The sequence below is a fragment of the Protomyctophum bolini genome (genome assembly GCF_963924005.1).
Source record: "Protomyctophum bolini genome assembly, chromosome: 14".
NCBI lineage: Eukaryota > Metazoa > Chordata > Actinopteri > Myctophiformes > Myctophidae > Protomyctophum > Protomyctophum bolini.
This window is the reverse complement of record NC_137875.1, coordinates 21,723,822-21,744,830: the sequence shown is the minus strand read 5'-3', so window position 1 is coordinate 21,744,830 and position 21,009 is coordinate 21,723,822. Positions and strand designations below refer to the sequence as shown.

At 43.1% G+C, this 21,009-nt stretch overlaps 1 protein-coding gene across 3 annotated transcripts in view; it reads right to left on the bottom strand.

Moving 5' to 3' along the window:
- The window catches only part of macrod2 (mono-ADP ribosylhydrolase 2), a 646,577-nt gene that overhangs the window by 207,454 nt on the left and 418,114 nt on the right, over nt 1-21,009 (bottom strand). For all 3 annotated transcript variants that reach the window (XM_080781639.1, XM_080781641.1, XM_080781640.1), the window contains exon 6: nt 1,441-1,562. In XM_080781639.1, the coding sequence (XP_080637765.1) occupies nt 1,441-1,562 (122 nt within the window). The remainder of the gene's footprint in view (nt 1-1,440; nt 1,563-21,009) is intronic.

The window sequence follows — 21,009 nt, the reverse complement described above, 5'->3', positions numbered from 1 at the left end:
ATGCATATCCTTTTCTGACTGACTGAACTGAGCGCACATCACGGAACCCTTCTAACATCAAAGCACACTGACTGCTCTGAAAACAACTCATTTCTTATGTACCAAACAGCTCCACTGAATGTACATCCCACCCCGGAACTTCCCAAATGGAACTTCTATGTCTCTAACATCAAGTACACTGACTGGTCTGAAAACAACCAACTTCTCATGTACCAAACACATCCCACTCTCAAACAGCCCAACTGGAACCTCTCCAACAAACACATCCCTCCTTGCCTTGCCCAACTGGAACAACAGCCGTCTCTCCTTTTTTCCCCCCCAAACACACTCCCCCCCAAACACTCCTCCCCCCCGAAACACCCGGATACAACGGTCATCTCCCGAGCGAGCCTTTCTCCTTCAGTACACAGAACAGTGGGTACAGAGACAGGTCTGACTGAGAGCAGTAACAGAACAGTGGGTACAGAGACAGGTCTGACTGAGAGCAGTAACAGAACAGTGGGTACAGAGACAGGTCTGACTGAGAGCAGTAACAGAACAGTGGGTACAGAGACAGGTCTGACTGAGAGCAGTAACAGAACAGTGGGTACAGAGACAGGTCTGACTGAGAGCAGTAACAGAACAGTGGGTACAGAGACCGGTCTGACTGAGAGCAGTAACAGAACAGTGGGTACAGAGACAGGTCTGACTGAGAGCAGTAACAGAACAGTGGGTACAGAGACAGGTCTGACTGAGAGCAGTAACAGAACAGTGGGTACAGAGACAGGTCTGACTGAGAGCAGTAACAGAACAGTGGGTACAGAGACAGGTCTGACTGAGAGCAGTAACAGAACAGTGGGTACAGAGACAGGTCTGACTGAGAGCAGTAAGGCCCAAACCTTTTAGCCCGTGACCCAAAAAAATAAATTTGGCACCCAAACTAGTGAAAATTGCCGATCTACAAGCTTATAGTCCAAGTCTAGTCAGACTCAGAGCCGAACTAGCCAGTCGGATGTTTTAGTGGCCACCGGGGGATCTCCTCTTGAGATCTTGAGGAGTCCCTCACGATGGTAGAAAACCTGGGTTTGGGCTTCAGAAGACAGTAGCCTTCGTAGGGCCCGGTCTGGACTGTATTTTAAGACAGTTAGTTAACTGCCCACCTTAGGTATTTGGTTCTTAACGGATGGGCGAGGTTTCTAACTCGAGCCCACTGCGTTTTAACAGTGGGAGAACAACGGCGAGCGACACACGAATTTCATTGGCTATCACCTAATCGCCCGCTATCGACGGATGATATTTTCGGGCGACGTCCCTCCGCCGTTCCTCCACCCACACCACACATATAGTTGCATGGGTCCCATTGAGAAATAATGCACTTCCGTGCATTATATAGCCGTCTGGCTATCACCAGACACTAGTTTTAACAGCGGGAAAAAAACAACCAAAACAAATAGTACTCACCACAGTGCTCAAGCCGTGCTCCTTCACTAGCTTGAGGGAATTCTGGTAGCAGGAAGTGAGGTCGTTGGTCTCGGTGGGTCCCACGTGACCTCTGGCCACCGGCCCCACAGTATGGATCACATCTGATGAAAAGGACGAGAAAGACAACGAAGAAATTGTATGAGGATATGGATAATAAATAATAAAACTATTGTTCTTGTTGTATTATGTACACACTACACAGATGCTTACACATTCCATATCGTCAGAACTTGTACCTGCCACATTACAGAGTACACAGGCTTCTAGATATCATCATCCAAAACAAAGAAGATGAATGGTGTTTTCACAACGAGACAATGAGGAAGAATGAACAAACCCACCGACCAAAACTAACGCATTCATTCACTTAATGAAACGGCAGCTCAGACAGAAAATTAATTACAAGACTCTTTCGTGCCATCTCTTCAAACATTCATACTACACTCTCCTCCGATCCTCTCCTTTTCCCCGAGTATAGTAATGTGTTTGCCTGTCAGTCACTGCTCTCTCTGTCCGACCCGGACACTCCAAGGAATGCAGCTCTTTAATTGAATCATGGGAGCATATTGGAAAAAAGTCTAAGTGGCGATTTGACAGAGACATAATCTTTTACATTCTGTCGCCCTCCCCCCCGCCCCCGCAAGTGAGGCTACACATGCACTAAAGGTCCAGCACTATATAGTAAATAATCCTCAGAGTTGATTGAACTCAGAGAGTGGACACATTTCAACACCATCTGAGTTGAATTAATTGAACGATTTCACCATGTATATGAAATATAAGACAGACAGACAAGACAGACAGACATGATCTTGTGATTATTAAGTTGTTATGTCAAGATATCACAGATTACTTCTTTGCATCCCTAAAATATTCCAGTCCCCCCCCCCCCCCCCCCCATCTCCTTACATCATTATATCACATCATTAATGTTGCTCCCATTGCGCACGGGGAAATCTGTTTCCTCAGCAGAAAATTGTTTGCGTTTCCTCCAACTTGCCGAAGCGGTCATTTAAATACCACTGTGCTACAGTGCAAGTGTACCTAACTCATAAAAGGAACGGGAGAAGACTCTCTGATCAGTGCATGTTTGCATTTAACGCAATGATGTCTCTGGGGAAAGCTCTGTTTGATTCGGGTGTGAACTGTCTTCACCAACCACTGTCTCTTCAGACAGCGGTTGGTGAAGACGGCCCTTCCTTGGATTACATTCCAAGGAAGGGCCGTCTTCACCACACACTGCAGTCTCCTCTTGTCTGCTACAGTGCATCTTCCATACCACACTGGAATGCAGTACGTACGTCAGCAGACATTCTATGCAGGATCAGTACTAGAAGGTCTCCAGCGGTCTGCTCCTACAGGTTGAGAAGGCTGAGAACTTTCTGAAAGTGTAGTCGCTGCTGGGCCTTTTTGACCGTCCACTGCCATGGAGACCAGGTGAGATCATCAGAGATGAGAGTGCCAATTAAGAAACTAGGGCAATGAGAGATGTAAAAACAGACCCATAAGGGTCCATTGAGAAGTAAGAGGTGTAAATAAAGAAACATTACTCTGGCAGCCACACTCATAACTCTAATTGAGTCGCTCGTATCACTATGTTGCACAACAAATGCACTATTCTGCTATATTGTTCACTTCTCTCACTCTGTGCTTCTGTTCCAGGCTGTTGTGTAGCACACTGCCGTTACAGTTGCGTTCTGCCGCGCAACTGGAGGTGGCTCAAGCACAGAGCAAATCAATCAATTTGAAATTCCTGGTTAAGTTGGGCTAGGGTTAGGATTAACCCAAACCCTAACCCTTCTAGTACGAAGAGACAGAGCCGTGGTGTGAAGCTGCCGCAAATTATGCAAAGATGCCGTTTCATCTGCCCATCTGAAAGCAACTGAAAGCAAAGGGGCAACTTTCCCCGTGTTTCTTCACTGGTCCGATCCAGAAGAGCACAGTTTGCCGGCCACTGCTACAGAGCTGACAATGAGGTTATATCTTCCCTTCTTCTCTGGAGTCCTGCCTCAGGGCGGACCAGAGGTAGAAAGCTGTCGTTCCCTGATGTCATCGCTAGGGACACATGCTTCATTCAGTAGGCAGGAACGAAGGACTGGTGCTTCAGTAGGCAGGAACTGGGGGTGGCAATGAAGGACCGTTGCTTCAGTAGGCAGGAACTGGGGGTGGCAATGAAGGACTGGTGCTTCAGTAGGCAGGAACTGGGGGTGGCAATGAAGGACCGTTGCTTCAGTAGGCAGGAACTGGGGGTGGCAATGAAGGACTGGTGCTTCAGTAGGCAGGAACTGGGGGTGGCAATGAAGGACTGTGAAGTCTGGCGTAGCATTGTGGAATCCATGATCTCGACCGCGGTCGAAAAATGATGATGATGATGATGAAAGCACCAATAGAGCGAGGAGATGGAAACTGTACATTAGTAACTGTACAGTATGTGAACTACGAAGGCAAGATTGAAAATGGCTGAAAAACTCCTTTAAGGTCAGGATCCACTATCATGCCACTGTCATTTTTTGCTATGGATGCGACAGCAATCAGTTCATGGTTTTCAGGTTTATTAAGAAAATGACTGATCATTTCAGAACACAGAATATTATTAATTGAATTCATTCACTAGCTTCGACTGGGAAAAAGATTGCATAAATCATACTTTATAGCCCATTAAATATTGATCACCTGTGACTCATTCATTTGAAAGTTCACACATCAAGTACCCATTTGCGTGCACTGAAATATTAAACCATGTTGAAGAATGAATATTGAACATTCTGGGCCAGTTTAGACATGAAGAAGCGAGATACAGAAGTCACCGAACAGTCAGTAGGCCTATAGCAGTTTGTCTTTCTTATTAGCTGTTAATATAATACACTTATTCTTACACTGTCATAAATCTTAGGCAGTTATATTTGACTGTAAATCATTCATAGATTAAATTTAGCCCAGGGTTATATGTATAGATACTGTACATAATAGGTCAGGACGATGATCAAATATGCTCGGGGAAACAGCATCAGTTTAACAAATGACTTTGGCGGCTGTCGCTTCAGGGTTGATGTTCTGTATGTGCCTAGTTCCCTCTGAAGAAACAAAAAAATTAACGTTTTCTTTTTTTCAATGAATCTCCAGGAAAGCTGAGGTTGGACGGTAATGAGACTGGAGCTGTCTGAAGAATTGTCTTTTTCCCCGAATAGCAGGCTGAAAATTGCATAGCACAATGTGGTTATAATGGGGGCACGTGGTGAGTTGTTTTTCGTGCATAATTCATGAAGTTCCTCACTACAAGAGCGGCAACATGCCAATTAGAGTGCGGGCAACGCCAAAAACCAGACCACTGGTGAATTCATGAAAATTTAAGCAGTTCTTATCTCACCAATACCCATGTCTCCGCTCATATGGAGCCACAACGCGTCAAATACATATTTATACAGAAATGTTTTTGAAAGGTGAAAGACATGTTTCATTTCGTAACTAAGAAAGCATATTATTTGAAAGATAGTTAGCTCACAAGGCATCGCAATGCTATTTGAAGAGGATTGGTATAGAGTATTGATGGGAGATTAATCTGCAAACAATCAGATCAATGAATTAATCGGTCTGTCTTTAGCCCAAAGTAACAGCTTGAACAGATCTACAAGCTCACAATATTAAATATAAAGCTATTTAAGTTACATCTGACTTGCCTAAGCCTGCAGTGCAGATACCCTGTTACATGTATTTTTCAGAATGGACAAAATTATTATAATTTGACCATTCTATGGGGGAAAAAAGAACAGAATTATACAACCTACAAAAAAATATGCCTATATTTTTACTGTGGCAAAGGTCACGCGAGCCAATCTGAAGATTATACCGTTGGACTTATTTTTATTAAATCATCCGTTTCTGAAGATGTGTGAAGAATCAGTGATTGAAAAGTACGATTCAGTATGGGCACGAGGGTTCAACTGCTACATTATCCATGCATTGCGTTTAGTACAGTCAATTTAACCTTGAACATACGCTTGGCATATGCTGTAGGTGGTGTTGGCTGCTTAAGAATACATATGAATACTTCAAGACCTAGCTGTGCCAACGTCAACGTGCTGCTCGACTGAAGAGAAGGTTATTTATGGCTTCCCCGCGTTGTTCAATGCATATATTATAGATACATGGCACAACTGTATACAATAAACCAAACAAAGGTCAACGTGTCAGTGTGTGAGCACTGAGCAGAGTGGTAGAAAATTAATCCAACTATTTATTTATTTTATTTTTTGCTATCATTCATTCATCATTGTTTTCGAGGCAGGCGCATATTCACTGCAAACAGTAAAGTCCTCAGAGTTCATGTACTGTATAGTGTAGTACTGTACAAATGTATCCAAATCTATAAATGCACCAAGTCTCTATACGTACTGTACGTACGGGGCGGCAGTGGCTCAGGGGTAGAGTGACGGGATGGGAACCGCAAGGTTCCCAGTTCGAACCCGGGCTCCCCCAGGGTTAGTGTCGAAGTGTCTGTCTGAAGCCCAAATTGCTCCCGATGTGCAGGTTGGTGCCTTGCATGGTTTCCTCCGGCATCGTGGCATGTGAATGTGTGTGTGAATGTAATGCACAATCTCTGTAAAGCACCATTTTTTGCAGCCACAAGTGACCATATTTGGATTTGAGGGTGAAGCTGGCAATATGCACTGCTAATAGCCTCTATCCTGATCTGTTGTCAATCACAACCGACTATAACAGTGCCCTAAAGCCTATGCTGCTGTATGAATTGTCAATACTCTGAGTCTAAATGATTTACAATGTACCAATGTAAATGTTGTATTGAAGATGAATAGACACTACCTGTGCAGGCAGTGTTGCCAAGTCTGCTATGTGCTTATAATAAGTGATTTTGATCTCGCTTTTATGTAAAGCAGGTAGTAACAGGTACAGTAACAGGATTCGCGCGCGCGCACACACACACACACACACACACACACACACACACACACACACACACACACACACACACACACACACACACACACACACACACACACACACACACACACACACACACACACACACACAAACACACACACACACACACACACACGATGTGTTATGGTATGGCATAACAATGCAAAAATAGATTGGCACTCAACCTAAACTGCCGGACGATTCAAAGACAATTAGATTTTGGAAGTGTGACATATTGTATGTATGGCCACATCATGCAGATCTGGTTCACAGATAAGCAAAACAGTGAGTGTTCTTTTCAGTGACTCGGCTGACTGACATTGGATTGAGACACAAAGTCAGTGAGACAAAGTAGATCAGTGATCTGAAGGTATAGCATCCTATAGCCTGTCACACATCCATTATCTCTGCTGACCATCATAAGGATGATCTCCTTCTCCTATACGTATCATTTTGTTCAGCACCTGAACGTTTTTTGGAAATGTGCATACTTTCTTTTGGATTGCATTTCCTTTCTCTGTCATTACTCATTAGCATAGAAGTACAAGCAGCATCGATGTTGTCTTTCAGGAAGACATGCTGAACAAATGCATAAATATTTGTTAATGCTTGTACACAATCTATTCATTCCTTTCGAGTGTGACAGTGTTTATGCTGCCGTTTGTGGTATGCGAGTATTTATGCCAGAAAATGGGACTTCTCGATCATGTTTCTATGGGCTGAGTTTACAGTTTACCAATTCACAGGTCAGAGTTCAAATTGTATGACCTTAGCATCAGCATGCTGTCGATGCAAAATCACTCCACCGTTGGATACGATTGGTTTAATATGTTGTTCGGACTCGTTCATATGGGTTTCAACTTACGGTATGTAGGCTACTGTATGCGAACACAACATTATTTCCATAATAGTTAGGGTTAGGTTGAGTGTCTTCATTTAAAAAAAGATTTCCTGGCTATTTTGAAAGTAAACACTCAAACAAATCAGCATGTTGCTCGCTACATCATTAGTAAGAACACACTGGTCTGTTTTGTTAATTATTTTCGTCTGCGGCATTTGGTTAATGCTGAAGTCAAGCTGAAAATGAAGAGAGGGAAAGGTGAAGAAGTACAGATATAAACAGGAGAGAAAGGCGGAAAGGATTGACTGGTGGACCGTGCATCTTAACAACATTGTTTTCAGGTAGAAAATGCATGACTACAATGAGAAGAGATAGGAAAAGTAAATCCTTTCATGTTGTAAGATTCTAGCTATCATGCATGCATGATACCTGATAAAGAGCTATTGTAGTGCAATTTACTGGGTTACTGACTACATTTTTAAACTTTGTTTTTAAACAGACAATTAACAACCAGTAAGTCAATGTTAAATGCATAGTAAACATTACCCTGCAGTCAAATTAAGTAGCACAATAGCTGTAGCTAATGAATAGATAAGTAGGCACTGATTATTTCTAGCTGATTTCATACATCACTGAGGTTACAGTAGCCATAAAAATGGCATTAACATACATTAAGCTACATTCACCTTCTTCCATCGAATGACTTTTAATGACCAGCCTCACTTATTACAAAGTCCTTTAAAGAGCCCTCACTCAGTGTCTATTAGAAGAAAATGGGCTAGGTTAAAATGAGTGCCAACATAATTACTTTAAATTTATTGGATCGTAAATTAGGCTTTTACAAGATTTAGTTTCTCAGTCATCACAAATAGATATATAAATTAAGGTCAACACTTTGGTTTGATGTGTTGATCCGTCCAGCACTCGAGGGAGGAGTACATGTTCAGTATGTGGAATACTGTGACTGTGTCATATCATCAAGGTGAACTGAAAAGTGTCAGACATGACGTGTTTGCAGCAAAACAAGCAACATGCAGATTCCCAATCTGAGTGACAGTGGTGGGGGAAACATGCCTGCCGTCGCTGTCATTTCCCTTTGCGCTATACCCTGAGTTGACACATAGAGGAGACAGTGGCAGCTGCTTCTCCATAAGTCGGGATTGATTAGGGCGGACATCAAACGTCCCCCTTCAAACGCCAACTGCTCAGCCTGTGTGGGAACATCTTACACTTCTTGCTGACATATCCTCCAGCTCTGGGAATGGAAGTACAGTACCAAAGGGACATGCACACTTCAAAGACACCACTTTCTCATCAAAAGGGGGGGGGGGGGGGGGAGCATTGGCATATCTGGAATTCATGTAGAAGGAAAGTGCACAGGGTATTTCAGCGTGGAGCCAGCGCTTCATAGCCAAATCAATCTTTCATTTTTCGCCGCCGATGCTGACCTTGCACACGCTTTCCTATTCCACAGGGGAAACAAATGGCTCACAGACTAACACTTACTCTACAAGCCGCTTGCTGTATTATGGACGCTACTGAATGCCCACTTCTCTCAGAAATACCCTAGAGGAACAATATGAATACATGTAGTTAGCACCAAACACGTGTGGATAAGGGTGACCATTGTAGACTCCCTCCCCCTCTCTCTCTCTCTCTCTCTCTCTCTCTCTCCTACAGTATGTATTTCTAGTTCTCTCCAGTTGTTTTGTCTTCCAAGAGTGCCAGTGTTAACCACTTTAAGCAGATATACTTCGCTGTGTGACAAGAGCGAAAATAGCCGAGAATTTCTGTGAACAGGAGGTGAGGGGCGGTGTGTCTTATTACCGACCGATTTTGTTGCTGAGCACTGAGCAGCCATGACTTCACTTTAGATTCCTTTGCTTTAGTGTAATCTATCTTCACTTCTTCAATCCATACTTCACTGATCCACACATGCTTACACTATTGATGCCTAATATTCCCCTATGTAGTTATTTTTTTTTAGTGTAGTATAACCACTTAATCCCTACAGTACATGGCTGGGAGGGAATTCATAAAGATTGTGCACTTGGTGGCAAGTTTTGGCATCGTGTGAGGTATGGGCACGATTCTAGTCAGTTCTTCTAGTGTTTTCCAGTATATTCCTAAGTCTGGTGAGACGTAGGAGGACACTAGGCAGGAGGCAAACCATAGTCCTAGACACCTCTCAGTGCCAGCCCAATAACACACAAGGCAGTTCTGGCATGAGAGAAAGGACAATGGGCGTGTCCGCGGGGGGGGAGCCAGGTTTGTGAGAAACGTGACAAATGAACAGTATAGCCCCAACGCTCCAGATGTGTCGAAGCCCCAAAATGGATATTGATGACCAGTTACTGATTGACTGTCAGTGGTTTTTCTATCATTAATCAAATCGCTCTGAAAGTGACCCAACGATATATTGTTCGCCACTGCCGTCATTATAGTTGTGGTGTGGACTTGTGCCATCCACTTGAGCTATAGAACAATTTTGAGGGGGAGAGACAGAGAGGCAGAGAACCGAGAACTGATAATAATCAAACTGCTCATACAGCCCATGGTAATTATCGTCTGCACATAAGCACATAATGCCTTACAGATCAAATTGATTTTAAAGCTTCACTTTGTGAAGAGGCTATCTTTATGGGTTCATTCAGAAGAGGCACAGAGAGTGGACAGCAGGATTATTAGGTTTGTGTTGTTCTTTTGAGAGCACTATATTCTTTATTCTTTATACGGATCCCCATTAGCTTCCACAAAGTGGTCACTAGTCTTCCTGGGGTCCACACCGCACTGCTCAGTAAATGGTGCATTTATAGCTTTACATAGATAGTGCAGCATTACATTCACCCATTCACACACACATTCACACACCAATGGTGGCGGAAACCATGCCACGCACCAACCAGCACACTAACTCTGGGGGAGCCCGGGATCGAACTGGCATTCAGCCACTCTACCCCTGAGCCACCGGCGCCACTCAGTGACAGAGAGAGTTCCATACAGTTCTATGACTAGTACTGGTTCCATTTACAGCGGCTTGAATACAAGATTCACAGAAGTGGATTGTAGGCAGGTCCACAAGTTTTGGCCATTTTTGGTGACTTGGCCTTTGGTGCTGTAAATTATTTTAGGGCACAAAGGCGGATCGAGGTCAGCAAAGCCATCAAATAAAACTATGATTTTAGTCCAGTTTTACTTCTTGGCTTTGATCATTTGCAGGAGCACAACCTTGTGACATTATGAGGAGGAGGTCTTCAATGGTGGACAGAAGTTGACTCAGTTATGGCTTTGCGACATTAGTGCATCAAGATGAGTTAAAGGCACATTTATACTGTACTCCCATTCTGAATGCACCAGCCACCAGCAACAAGTTGAAGGAAAAGCCCTATTTTCTTTCTCATACAAACAAATCATGTCACAGACAGTCAACAGTCAAATAAAGTACCTCTCTTACTTAATTACTATTATTAATGTGCGACGACAACGATGTGTGTGTGTGCAGTGTGCACGGAAGAGTATAGTTTGTCAAAAGCACGTTGTATTTCGTTACCTCTGCAATAATATGTGTTCTGTTGTGTCCCGCAAGGCATAGGCAGGTCACACAATTGGATGAGTAACCAACCATATGCGATGTACCATGTACGTGGCCGTGACTATATTTCCCGTGCTATACCTCCACAAAACAGAAAACACATTCAAAAGATGTAGCTTCAGAGGGCTTTAGACCCACTTAAATGTATAATGGAAAAAACTGCAATCCACACAGGCTCGATAACCATTGAGTGTGAACTGCCTAAACAAATGGACTTTAAATGCATTATTATAACGGAATATGGCGGCAACATCACAAGAGGCAACATCTGGTAGGTGTGTGTGTGTGTGTGTGTGTGTGTGTGTGTGTGTGTGTGCGCGTGTGCGTACATGCCCACATGTGTGTCTCAGTTAGTTTAAATGTAGGAGACAGATAGCAGCATGCACACGTTAATTGCTGTTGATATTACTAAAGCAGATTTGGAGAGAGGCTGCTTGGGACCGTTCACATCAGGCCCATACAGGGGTCCAGTATACAACCAGTAACAACCTATAGACTCTCAGTTGTGACAGAGGATGTGTGCATTACATACTGTATGCATTACAGATGATATAAAAAAACATGACCAATATAGGTGGGTGGGTGGGGTAACTGGAACAGTTGGCAATGCCCACCAATTTTCTTTTATGTATTTTTTGTTTTTTTACATTTAGATTTACATGCATTTGTTTTACAAAATGAGGGGCCAAATACATATAATCTCCCCAGTCCCCAAGTCCACTCCAATTGGAGAGAATGGTGACAGGGGTCAGATTGACTGAAAATGAAGAGTCAGATATGGTATGAGAAGTATGCCTAAATTCATATTTTGAAAATGTTCCAGATGAAAATAAAAAAATTAAATAAAAGCAGGGATGATTGGACTTGAATATTTAAGAAAAGTCATAGACCTTCTGAGAGCTTCATGGACAAAGATAATCACACAACCTCACAGACACTAAAATATTTCTACACATCTTCTCTCATTAAAATTAAAATCACACCTGTGTGAAGTGAGGGGTGCACTTGTCCAAAGAATATTGCAATGACATCAGGGATCTCCATATATGGACACACAAAGGACACAGGTAGACAGACAGAAACAGACATGTCTATATATGGGCACAAAAGGGACACAGATAGACCAAGCCCACAGTGAGGCTCTCCAACGTTGAGGCGCTCGGCCCTAGTGGTAAGAGTGGGGACTGCAGGCGACGAGGAAACCCCGTGCAGCTGGGGTTTAACATTGAGCGCCCGTTTGCACTTCCGCATTTTGGACACCAAATCTGGTGGGGGCGGGGCTATCACTCCGGTTCAGTCTCTATCCTTTTAATACTCTATGAGATAGAAGGGCACACTGACAAAGCCCCTGACACTATGACACAGAACGGCGGGTAGGCGTAGGTGTGAGGGCCGCATAGCGGTGCCCAACCTCTAGTTTATACAGTAGTATTCATACTAAGTAACTGATGTGTGACATTGGCACATAATAAAGAATAAATCAGAATAAATCAGTCTTAAAACTAAGGCATTTCTACACGCCAATGTGAATACAGTATATGGCATGGCACCAGTACATAAGGTGAAGTCTTTTGGGAGACTATGTGAATAGAGTGATGGATCACAGCATGAAGGCAGAGGTGGATCAATAGTCAACAAAACAACAAAACAATCACTGGAATCTCTTTTCCCCCCTTGCCATTAATATTTAATTTGTCTTTCTTTCTCAAAGACATACAAAACTAAACTTAAACAAAACAGAAACCCAGGAATCAAAAGACACCTGAGAGAGTGTCATTGAGCTTCTTCTTTACTTTTCAAAAATGCAGACATCAGCACTGGCTGTACCTCCACCTCCCCAGTTGATATCATATGCTGTATAGTGAAAGCTTCTTGTGAGTTGTGATAAGCAACACGCACTGCCACATCCCCTTTTAGTCCATCTGTGTGGAATGTTAATAACTTAATATACATAAGTACGTGACTCTACACACGTACACACGCAAGTACACACACATACACACACACACACACACACAACAGCAATGATTACGATCACAATAGAGCTTTCATTTCAGGTGAGAGTGACACACACACACACACACACACACGCACACGCACACGCACTTTCTGAATACTTACATTTTATGCAAAACAGTCAAACTGGTGCTTATTACCACACTCAAAAGGCCCACATTCACAAAGACACTTTGGTGCATTAAACTGAAAGCATTTTCAGGTCGGGATACCAATTTCATCCGATCAGGAGCATTTGCAAGATGACAGATCACATTGGAACTGGAACACCATTTTGAAGCTGCTCAAATTAAAGCTGATAAATGTGTACTCTCTCCTGATTGGCTGAAATTGACAATGCACCTGAAAATGTATTATCTCTGTCTAAGAGATAGGGAGAGGGAGAGAGAGAGAGAGAGAGAGAGAGAGAGAGAGAAAGAGAGAAAGAGAGAGAGAGAGAGAGAGAGGTGAGATATGGGGGTTTTGATGGCCGACTGTGAGATGACATCGCACATTAAAGCAGATTGGTTGCTACACATTATAGCAAATAATGGCCAGCCGTCATGAAATGTGAGAGACCGATCCATCTATACCAGCAACAGTCATGAAACTATACTCTTCAAAGTCTGTCTCTTCAACAGCACTTGAAGAGACAGCCTCTCATTTTAAACGTATTGGCAAATTGTCCCTTTTGTCTTCCATCTATTCTCAATATTTTTACATAACTCACTGTCAGTCTGTGTCAGGACAGTAGATGACATTGTCACGTACTGTCCTGACACAAACTGACAGACGTGCGTGGACGCCTACTGAGTGGCAAAAACTACTTTCTGGCCTTGACAGCCCATACATCCAAACAGAAGAATCCTATCCGATTTGCCGCTCACTTTATGCATGCACTAGGTTTCTTTTAAGCCCTCAAAAAATGATTAATTTGATTTGTGCTCAATAATACATAATAATAATAATAATAATACAGTCATGCATGCATATGGCTTAACCACTCTGCTATGAGTGCCCTACGGATGCACTGTTTTATCTTTTTACAACCTGTGTCTTATCTTCATAGTTGTTGCCATCACAGCACACATAATGTGTCAGTAATTAAACATTTTACCCACCGGCTTTATTGTAGATATTTTGGACACTACTAGACACACAGACAGTTTTAACTGGGCTAAATTAGTCGAATTTAGCCCAATTACAGAATATAAACCACTTATTTGGAAGTGAAAATTAATATGAAAGTTGTCGTTGTTAATTGTTATTGTAACAGTCCATCATTGCAGAGCTACTAATTCCTGCAAGTTGAACCAGGAAGTAGAGTACAGTAGCTCTGCAGTGCAACAGACCATTATAGTGGACATTCAGGGTAATAATTTTTAACATTCACATTTGTTTTCACTTCCAAATAAGTGGATGGGATGAATTGGTTTAAAACCAACCTGAGGCTTGTGTTCTGTGGCCCCAATAGACACCATTGTAAAGCTGTGTCTAGCAGTGTCCCTGTGCCCAGAATCTCTAAAATGAAGCTGGTGAGTAAGAAAGATGTTACCATTATAGAGCATTTTATGCTTTATTTCAGCTAGAGGCAGGAGAGAGAGACGGGCGGTGTCATACAACAAAGAGCCGCTTGGCTTTAATAGATTCAAACCTGGGTCAGCTGTGGGAAGTAACTATATGGCCTTGTTTAGGCCAACTTACTGTATGTCCCTTTTATGTCCATTATGGTTAAATCTCTGTAACTGTCTGTCTGTGTCCCTTTATGCCCATTTATGGAGATCCCTGCAGGCCTCAGTATACTCATGGTCATTATGATAGACCAATTTATTGTGACTAGAGGTTTGGGCCGCTACGTGGCCCTCACACCAAAGGGGGGGGGGGGGGAGGGGGGGGGGGGGGGGGGGGGTTAGCGCTACATTTGGAAGGTTCCGTGTGTGATAACACAATGTAAAATTCTGTAATCAAGAGGGAGGCTCTTTCGGTGTTTCACTTAGACCATATACTGTATGTCCACAAGTCTTCCCTCAGGGCGGGATGGACTATACTGTATCAAGGAGGGAGACAGTAGTGTACATCTGGATAGAGACCTACATGTATATGTTCTTACCAAGAGAAAGGCAGACGGAGATGCCCGCCAATACCACTTGAATTCTAATTCAATGATAGCCACAACATCAGCACACATTTCCAGTAATTAAGTATATCTTGGCATGATTGCCAGCCTGGACCCTCTCAGCATGCGCACAGCTGTTCCCCCGTCGGTTGCAGAGGATTACTAAATGAAGTGTGTACACCCACTCAAACATGGAACTGGCGTTGTCATGGTGACAGGCGAGCGCAGAACGATCCCCCGAACGCTCGCCAAAGCTCCAGTCTTTAAGAGAGGCACTTTTAGCAGACGCCCGAGTCGTCTGCGGATGCGGCTGTTAGCGTATTAATATTTACTTCTTTGAAAAGGGAAAAAAATGGGGATTAGGGCCCACTAAGTGATTATTTCTAGACAGCTTTTTGGTGGAGTGTCATTGAGATTTTACTGCTTTCAATGGGATGATGAGGAGGATGCACAGCCCACAGGACGGATCTCAGCACAATACTGAGTGTTCATTTAACAATCAGGGCCATTTAGACCATCTATGGCACTCGGGACTCATCAAGGTGCGAAATGCGTCAGTCCGCGGCAATTTTGCTGGATAGAAGACGGGTTATCTGGACAAAAACACCTTCTAATGAGATGTTATTAAGGCACGGAATTAGTCATGGGTGTGTTTTGGGTGTTACATTAATTAGACCAATCAGAGTGGGGTCCCATTACCTTTAAGAAGCGGCATACGCATTCATCATATCTCAGTGGAATTTACCATGTTTATATTCATCATATCTCAGTGGAATTTACCATGTTTATATTCATTATATCGCAGTGAAATTTACCATATTTTACCAATGGATTTGTAGGAGATGCATACTGGGAGCATTACATTCCACCACATATGGGAGCAGCATTGATAATGTGATCTGCTGAGGTAAATGGTAAATGGTGCATTTATATAGCGCCTTTATCCAAGGCGCTTTTACATAGATTGTGCATTACATTCACCCACCGATGGCGGCGGAAACCATGCAAGTCACCAACCTGCACATCGGGAGCAATTAGGGGTTCAGAGTCTTGCTGAAGGACACTTAGACACCAACTCTGGGGGAGCGCGGGTTCGAACTGTCAACCTTGCGGTTATCATCCAGCCACTCTACCCCTGAGCCACCGATACCTGATATAAGAGCGCACTCACTTCACACGGGTGTGATTTTTTGAGGGGTGCTAGCCCTGTATATTAAATTCCCATTGACAATGAACGGAGAATTTAAGTCATACTGTATGTGTCTGAGTAAATGTACATGTTACGTCATGATGTACGATGATAAAGAGCGCCCCTCACTTCACACGGGTGTGATTTTTGAGGGGTGCTAGCCCCTCCTATATACAGCTTTTGTCCTCACACCACACGCCTCATATACAGTATGATGTAAATTTGTGGCAACACAAACCATTGACAATGAAGGGAAAATGTACGTCATATGTACAGTAGATGAGCAAATCGACTAACCAATTGCATAAATTCATTGTTCATGAGATGTATAATGACAAGAGCCCCCATCACTGCACACGGGTGTGATTTTTATACACTAAGAGACAGATAAAGAATGCTAACATAAAACATTACATGATGAGTACTAGCCTGGGCACCATTTCCTTTCGGTTGTCCACTGCTTTGTCCCACAACTTTGTCTTTGTTTTTGTTTTGTTTTTTTGTTTTAGCCTAGGGGGGAGGGGGGGAGGGGTCGTATATGTTTGTGTGTTTTGTGTGTTTACTTACATACATGTAATGCAATGTATTGTCAAAATGTAATAACGGAAGAAAATGTAAAAATAAAGTTTACAAAAAAAAAAATTTGACTGATGGCACAATTAGAGAGAGAGAGAGAGAGAGAGCGATGCGCAAGCATCTCTCGTTCAAAAAGACAGCCATTCCTTGGACCTTCACCAAGTTCACCATTCTGTTGCTACTTGCTACTGCTACAATGATACAAAAAATTGAATAGTGAAAAATAATTAAGCGTATAGCATAGCCTAAAATAGCCTGTTTCAGACAGACATGACAAATAAAACCAGCAGAACAAAATATGCCAGCTAAATTCCAACTGAACGAGTCAGTAGATTGCAGCCTACCAATAATTAGGAAATGTTCGACATGGAATGCAAAAGGCAGCACCAGCCTCCCAAACCAGCTAATGCTAAATTAGCTGTTTTATTAGCCATTATTGCTCATGGCTTCTCTCTCTCCAAATCAACCGGCGGCGGGTGTGTGTTGTGGTGGCAAGTTTAAGCTTACCGAGGTGGAGTTCTTCCACAGCTAGAGGAGAGGGCAGATCTTCGGTCTTGGAATCACTTTGTTTTCATTTGTTTTGCGCGCTTTTACTTTCCACAACAAAACACAGGAGTCAGGACGAGGTGTAACTAGGGTCAAAATCACTAACTGTCCGTGGTGCCACCCCCTATGGGTGCCAGATGAGTGCTCACTGCGTTCGCAATAACAGGCTACTGCGTGCCTGTGCAGGCAGCCAGGTGATTGTAAATTGGGGAATTAGACTGGAGCTGCGCTGCAACGACAACGAGCAATTGAGATAATAGGCTGGCTGTGGCTATATAATATTACTGGGTAAAACTGCGTGTTTTGATACTGTTATTGTTATCTCTATGACAATTATAATATTCAGAATATATTCTCTGCCACCACCTTCTCAATTAATGAAAATTGTGACTATTAGTTTTGTTGTGTTTTGAGGATATCTTGAAGCCTTGTTCCAAAAGAATATACAAATATTGATTACATAATTAGTTTAGTTAACTAAAATGGGTGATCATTTAATAGAGCCACAAAAAAAATATTGGATTTCACAATTATCTAATTGTATCTCTGCAATTTGGACATGTTCAATGGATTCCTATGCCCCAAAAACATATGGTTAGACACAAAAAGTACTTGTCTAGGGTGAATAATGAAGGAGTTAGGCTATTTGTGTCCGGCTCAGTCGGTATAGAGCTCTCACCTTTGGACCACAAGTTCATCATGGGTTCGATCCCGAGCACCGCCAACTCAGCGAATGAGTAGCACGGCTTGGTGCAGCAAGTCGTGCGGGAAGTACTGGGAGCTGATGGTAGGTGTGGCGCTCCACCTCAGCAACCCATCTCCCAGGAGTCTATAGCGTATTGTAACAGGAGTGGGGAGTGTTGGCTGATGAATGAATATCAACATCCTAATACATCCTAATACTGGGCGGTCAAATTATGACAGGCAATTCTTGCTGTCAAAATATGACCCCCCAGTCAAAAAACACTTTGTTTGAAATAGACACTCGTGCTTTCCAAGGTGTGACTTTGGCTGGGAGGAGGAGTAGGACTAAGGCCCTATACGTCCTCTCTGGGGGCGGGGGGGGTACTACCTGTGAGTGGGGAGTGTTGGCTGATGAATGAATATCAACATCCTAATACATCCCTGATACTGGGATGTATCAGGATGTATACCGACAATAAGCCACTCCCGACATACTTCTAGGCTATTTTAATGATTTTGGACGCCATCTTGAAAAAAACAACTTTCACATGGTCAAACTTTGGTAAACTTTTAGTAACTTACACCTAATACTACAAAAAAACAGTTGAGAAACCTTTTGATGCAATTTCCTTAGGGTAAGGTGTTTTTTCTTTTCATATGTGAAAGCACTTTGAAGAGCTACATTGAAGGACATGGACCTCAGGGATTTCCATCTTGTTTTGCTGTACATCTGCTGTTGGAATGGCCCTGGCAGTGTCTGCAGGGAGGGAGGGGCACAGAGTGAAAACAGGGGTCCCTGGGCTGCCGAGCAGCGCTGCCAGCTGCTGCGTCCACCGCTATGGGCTTTCTACAGCATTCCTCTGAGCCTGAATGAGCTGCCAGGTGACACCGCTGTCAGCAAGCTTGTGCCGCTCGCTCTTTTATGTGTCTGCGAAACATTTGGGGAATGTTCTTTTACCACGTCTGCTACGGAACGGCAGCCCACAGCTCAATTAATGTCGCCGGGCCTGCTTAACTGTTGACTAATTGTGATTAAAAGTGCTGATCCTGGAACACAAATGCAACTGCACCTGATCAAACAGCATTAATTTGACCGATACAAATATGAAGATGCAGCTGTGATGCACAAAAAAACTTGATAACAAAATAACAGGTTGGACAAACCGTTAACTGTTAAAATCAGGGCTTGAAAACGCAATCATTTCCCAATTGATCTGTTCTGAACTGAAACAAAATTGTTCCAGACACAACGTTCCTGAAGTTGTTAGGAATTCAGAGACAAATCATGAACCTATTGTTAGCATTGTTTTACATTATTGTAGACTAAAGGTAAGAATATACACACATGAATATGGCTAGAACACCCTAACAATAATAATAATAATAATAAAACTTTATTTGTATAGCACCTTTCATGACATGAAATGCAGCTCAAAGTGCTACAAACAATAGTCAGTTCTAAATCAAAACTGGTACCTTGATAAATGTGATGGTGGGCTATTCTGTGTCAGGCAGCAGCCTCATATAAATCATAGTGGGTAAGGGAGCCTGACATGCACATATTGGCGGTATAAGAAAGTTTACACAAAAACAAAAAACTTTTAAGGAGCTGCTTTTGCATGGGAAGGGGAAAATAACATTTCTAAATGGTATTGCAAATCATGTTCTTGTTTTGTTCCAGAACACTTTTTTTCAATCACATTCTCATTTTCATTCTATGGAAATTGTGTCTCTTTCCCAGTTTTCCTTTATAGAACCGATTACAAGCCCTGGTACAAATCCAAGGCCGCATTTTTATGTGAGCGGCATGCAGGCACCCACTCCAGGAGCCGTGTTTCCCTTTCTCTGCCTCCGTGGGTTTCAATTTTAGGCACATGATTTGTTTTTCATTCTGTATCTCTGCAGGCATGTCATGGCTTTGGATCCCCCGTGGCCAAGCAGTGTGCCAGGGGCGTCCTGACAGCCATATGTAATGTCAAACTGAAAAAAAGCACAATTTTGATCTACATGCGGCTCTCTTGGAAACACCTCCGAATGCTGCTGTCTCTCTGTGTTTGATGGGGTGCGCAGGCCACAGGCAGCTCGCCAAGGCTGGAGTGTGCATGCAAGACACGTTTCATACCATCATGTGTGTATTTTTACCGCTCACACACGATACCCACGCCACTGGGTTTGCCTTGTTATGGCAGAAGGCGGGATATATATTCAGACCGTTCATGTCATAACATCCGCAATAACATAACCACACAACGCATACAACATACTGTATGTGCAATTCGAGGGAAATATTTTCAGCTCTGCCACTAATCAACCAGACTGTGATGCCCTCACCAGTCACCAGACATGGCAATGCATCTCATCATATCCCTGAATAGGGCAGCGAGAAGCTGGTACAGCACATAATAATTCCACGGGTGTATACAGTACGTGCAACGCGATCCTTGCACCAGTGAAGCTGCAGCTTCATGAATCTCTCAAAATGTCAGGCAGGTTTACATGCGCCGCAGTCGCACGGAGGCACAGCTGCAGGAAGATGAATGGAAGTGATGTGGCCTTCGCAGACGCTATTACCCGCCATTTCAATTAAGACATATGCACCAGACGCGGGTTTGATGGAGAAAGACACCGCGGGTGGAGAGATTAAGCACACTCTCATTCCAGCAACATGTGCTGTGCACTCTCCATATTATCCTAATGACAGTAATTACAAAGGCACATTAAAGTCTGCTTGGTTAAGTAAGGGTTAGGAAGTGGGACTAAAAAACATTGGGTGATTGCATTTTTCAGTCCGGTGTGTTGCGTTCCTGGCTGCACCTGGATGAGCGGAAGAGATCAAGCTGGGTGCTGATTTTAGTGCAGTGTTGATTTTGTCAGCTAAAACTATGACGAAAAATCATGACACTGTAACAGCTTGATGTCTCCCTCGTCATGTTTCCTTTAGAGAACACTACTTTAAGATGTGCTTGTATTCATTGTAAAGGAAACGAGATGCAGTCTAAAAACGCCATTGACTTCAACTATACTTCTGCCTACTGGCAGCGTGCACAAGAAACACAACAAACGGCACAACA